This window comes from Priapulus caudatus, unplaced genomic scaffold (genome assembly GCF_000485595.1).
Source record: "Priapulus caudatus unplaced genomic scaffold, Priapulus_caudatus-5.0.1 Scaffold2279, whole genome shotgun sequence".
In the NCBI taxonomy this organism is placed as follows: domain Eukaryota; kingdom Metazoa; phylum Priapulida; class Priapulimorpha; order Priapulimorphida; family Priapulidae; genus Priapulus; species Priapulus caudatus.
This window is the reverse complement of record NW_014579340.1, coordinates 21,560-22,738: the sequence shown is the minus strand read 5'-3', so window position 1 is coordinate 22,738 and position 1,179 is coordinate 21,560. Positions and strand designations below refer to the sequence as shown.

Genomic DNA, 1,179 nt, shown 5'->3' with positions numbered 1-1,179 from the left:
TATTTATTTTTTTGTATGGTTCATTACAATCCGACGAACTTATCCTGAGATAACTAACGTTTGCCGTGTGTGTTTTTTGCATTTCTCGCAGGCGAGTTTGGAGATGTGTGCAAGGGAAGGCTGCGACACCCCGCGAAGGGAGAGATCACGTGTGCGATCAAGACCCTGAAGCCCGGCGCGTCCGAGAAGGCGCGCCTCGACTTTCTCACCGAGGCGAGCATCATGGGACAGTTTGACGATGCGAACGTGATCTACCTGCAAGGCGTCGTCACGAAAAGTAAGTCACCGGGACTTTTGTGACCTATAAAGTCATAGGTCACAGCCTGTGCCCATCTCCTAGGAGTGTTGGTGAGCCTGTGACTGTGACTTATGACCTTTTGTGGTTGTGAGATCATATCTCACCTATGATCTCATGTGGCCATGATATCTGACCAATGACCTCGTGTGACCCATGACCTTTTGTGACTGTGAGATCATCTGACCTATGATTGTCATGTGACCCGTGATGTTGTGTGACCATGACATTTGACAGATGAATTCATGTGACCTGTAATGTTGTGTGACAATGACATCTGACATATGACCTCCTGTGACCCTTGACGACCTTGACCTATCACCTGACCTATGACCTAATATGATGCATGACCCATGATCTAGGGTGACATTGACATCACCTGACCTATGACCTCCTACGATGCATGACCCATGATCGTGGGTGACCTTGACATCACATGACCTATGACCTCATGACGCATGATCTTGGATGACCTTGACATCACCTGGCCTATGACCTCATGATGCATGACGCATGATCTTGGATGACCTTGGCATCACCTGACCTATGACCTTACATGACCACGTGACCCTACCTTGCAGGTAACCCAGTGATGATCATCACTGAATACATGGAGAACGGATCGCTGGACACGTTCCTGCGCACGAACGACGGCAAGTTCCAGTGCATCCAGCTCGTCGGCATGCTGCGTGGCATCGCGTCCGGCATGAAGTACCTCTCCGAGATGAACTACGTACACAGGGTGAGTATCAGCTACAGGGAGGGAGGGGCAGGGGAGGGGAGGGAGGAGGAGGGGAGGGTCGGCATGCTGCGTGGCATCGCGTCCGGCATGAAGTACCTCTCCGAGATGAACTACGTACACAGGGTGAGTATCAGCTACAGGG

General features: G+C 51.1%; 1 protein-coding gene across 1 annotated transcript in view; it reads left to right on the top strand.

Annotated features, from left to right (window-relative positions):
• LOC106818492 (ephrin type-A receptor 5-like) overlaps positions 1-1,179 on the top strand; it is a 13,139-nt gene that overhangs the window by 6,170 nt on the left and 5,790 nt on the right. Inside the window, exons 6-7 of the mRNA XM_014823190.1 lie at positions 92-277; positions 877-1,037. Of these exons, the coding sequence (XP_014678676.1) occupies positions 92-277; positions 877-1,037 (347 nt within the window). The remainder of the gene's footprint in view (positions 1-91; positions 278-876; positions 1,038-1,179) is intronic.